Below are 2,565 nucleotides of genomic sequence, written 5' to 3'. Positions count from 1 at the left end.
AAAAAAAAAAAAAAAAAAAAAAAAAAAAAGACTCTCACTCCATCACCCAGGCTGGAGTGCAGTGGTGTGATTGGTTCACTGCAACCTCTGCCTCCCAGGTTCAAGTGATTCTCCTGCCTCAGCCTCCTGAGTAGCTGGGATTACAGGCATGTGGCACCACGCTAGGCTAATTTTTATAATTTTAGCAGAGATGGATTTCACCATGTTGGCCAGGCTGGTCTCGAACTCCTGACCTCAAGTGATCCGCCTGCCTTGGCCTCCCAGAGTGCTCAGATTATAGGCGTGAGCCACCATGCCAGGCCATTTATGATTTCTTTACAAATTGTAAAGCACTTTAGTACAGATTACCACTTTTGACATTTATATCAATTATGTCAAATACGTAGGGACATTGTTCTAGTTCCCATTTTTTCAGATAGAACTGAGAATCAGGGAAATTAAATTACTTGCACCAAATAACAGAGACTAAATAGCAGATCCAGGGAATTTCCCTAGTTCTTCAGACTCCAAAAGCAGTGCATAGAACCTGATTCATACTTGGGACTAGGGAAAAAAAAATCTTGGAATCATTTAACTCTGTGAGTTGGAAGTTCTATGGCAATTGGACATAGGGATGGCCAAAATGAAGGAATCCTCTGGGATATCTGCCGGGGGGTGTTCAATGTATGCCGAGTTCATTAAGATGACAGGCCACTAGGTCATGTGGGAACAGTTTTCAGGGGAAATACCAGAGACATAGGTGGAGAGGAAACTGCCTGAACATGAGGTTTTATAAAACGTGGCAGCAGAAGTGGGAAGGTGGTTTGGGTATATGTGACCTTGACTTTCACACTGTTTAACGCTAGCTCTCTCCCAGTCTCTAACTTTTTCCAAAACACTGTTTCTTGTTTTTTGAGATGGAGTTTCGCTCTTGTCACCCAGGCTGGAGTGCAATGGCACAATCTCGGCTCACTGCAACCTCTGCCTCCCAGGTTCAAGCGATTCTCCTGCCTCAGCCTCCCTAGTAGCTGGGATTACAGGCACGTGCCACCACTCCTGATTAATTTTTTTTGTACTTTTAGTAGAGATGGGGTTTCTCCATATTGGTCAGGCTGGTCTCGAACTCCTGACCTCAGGTGATCCGCCCTCCTTGGCCTCCCAAAGTGCTGGGATTACAGGCATGATCCACTGTGCCCAGCCCCAAAACACTGTTTGAAAACACCACTGTCCTTTATCTGCCTTTCAGATTCTGGCACTCAGGTGAACCCAATAACCTTGATGAGCGTTGTGTGGTAATAAGTTTCCGTTCAGAAGAATGGGGCTGGAACGACGTTCACTGTCATGTACCTCACAAGTCAATTTGCGAGATGAAGAAGATCTACATATAAATGAAATATTCTCCATGGAAATGTGTTTTGTTGGCATCCACCATTGTAGAAAGCTAACTTGATTTTTTAATTTCTGTGTAAGTTTTGTACAAGGAATGCTCCTAAAATTTTTCAGTAGGCTGTCTGTCACCTATTACACTTATGATATAATCCATTCACACATTCATTTACTCATTTATTCATTCATACAATTAGTGTTTAGTAAACATTTTTCTATGTGCCAGAGACTACTGGAGAATGCTTTTGCAGAATAACAGAGGGAGCATGAGCATCTGCTCTTATTTTCTGACAGCTGAGGGATGAGGTGCCTGTTATAGGCTGAACTGTGTTGCCTCAAATTCATGTTGAAGCCGTAACCTACAGTACTTCAGAATGGGAGTCTAGAGATAGAACCTTATCAGAGGAAATTAAGTTGAAATGAGAACCTTAGGAGCCTTAATTCAATCTGACTGATGTCCTGTGAGGAAATTCAGGCAGGTAATGTGGCTCATGCCTGTAATCCCAGCACTTTGGGAGGCCGAGGTGGTTGGATCATGAGGTCAGGAATTCAAGACCAGCCTGGCCAACATGGTGAAACTCTGTTTCTACTAAAAAATACAAAAATTAGCCAGGCATGGTAGTGGGCATCTGTAATCCCAGCTACTTGGGAGGCTGAGGCAGGAGAATCGCTTGAACCTGGGAGGTGGAGGTTGCAGTGAGTGGAGATCATGCCATTGCACTCCAGCCTGGGCAACAAAAGCAAAACTCCATCTCAAAAAAGAAAAAAAAAAATTAGCCAGGTGTGGTGGCAGGCGCTTATAGTCCCAGCTACTTGGTAGGCTGAGGTGGGAGGATCGCTTGAACCTAGGAGTTTGAGGTTGCAGTGAGCTATGATCATGCCACTGTGCTCCAGCCTGGGTGACAGAATAAGACCTTGTCTCAAAAAAAAATTAAAGAAATAAGTAGCTGGGCGCGGTGGCTCAAGCCTGTAATCCCAGCACTTTGGGAAGCCGAGACGGGCGGATCACGAGGTCAGGAGTTCGAGACCATCCTGGCTAACACGGTGAAACCCCGTCTCTACTAAAAAAATACAAAAATCTAGCCGGGCAAGGTGGCGGGCGCCTGTAGTCCCAGCTACTCCGGAGGCTGAGGCAGGAGAATGGCGGGAACCTGGGAGGCGGAGCTTGCAGTGAGCTGAGATCCGGCCACTGCACTCCAG

At 45.5% G+C, this 2,565-nt stretch overlaps 1 protein-coding gene across 1 annotated transcript in view; it reads left to right on the top strand.

The window, feature by feature from the left end:
• The window catches only part of CLEC4C (C-type lectin domain family 4 member C), a 19,675-nt gene extending 18,154 nt beyond the window's left edge, over positions 1-1,521 (top strand). Inside the window, exon 6 of the mRNA XM_026450723.1 lies at positions 1,226-1,521. Coding sequence (XP_026306508.1) covers positions 1,226-1,367 — 142 coding nt within the window. The 3' untranslated portion in view covers positions 1,368-1,521. The remainder of the gene's footprint in view (positions 1-1,225) is intronic.
• The last annotated feature ends 1,044 nt before the right edge of the window (positions 1,522-2,565 follow it).

This window comes from Piliocolobus tephrosceles, chromosome 10, assembly GCF_002776525.5.
Source record: "Piliocolobus tephrosceles isolate RC106 chromosome 10, ASM277652v3, whole genome shotgun sequence".
NCBI lineage: Eukaryota > Metazoa > Chordata > Mammalia > Primates > Cercopithecidae > Piliocolobus > Piliocolobus tephrosceles.
Note: the sequence above shows the minus strand (reverse complement) of the source record. Positions and strands in the feature narration are given on the sequence as shown.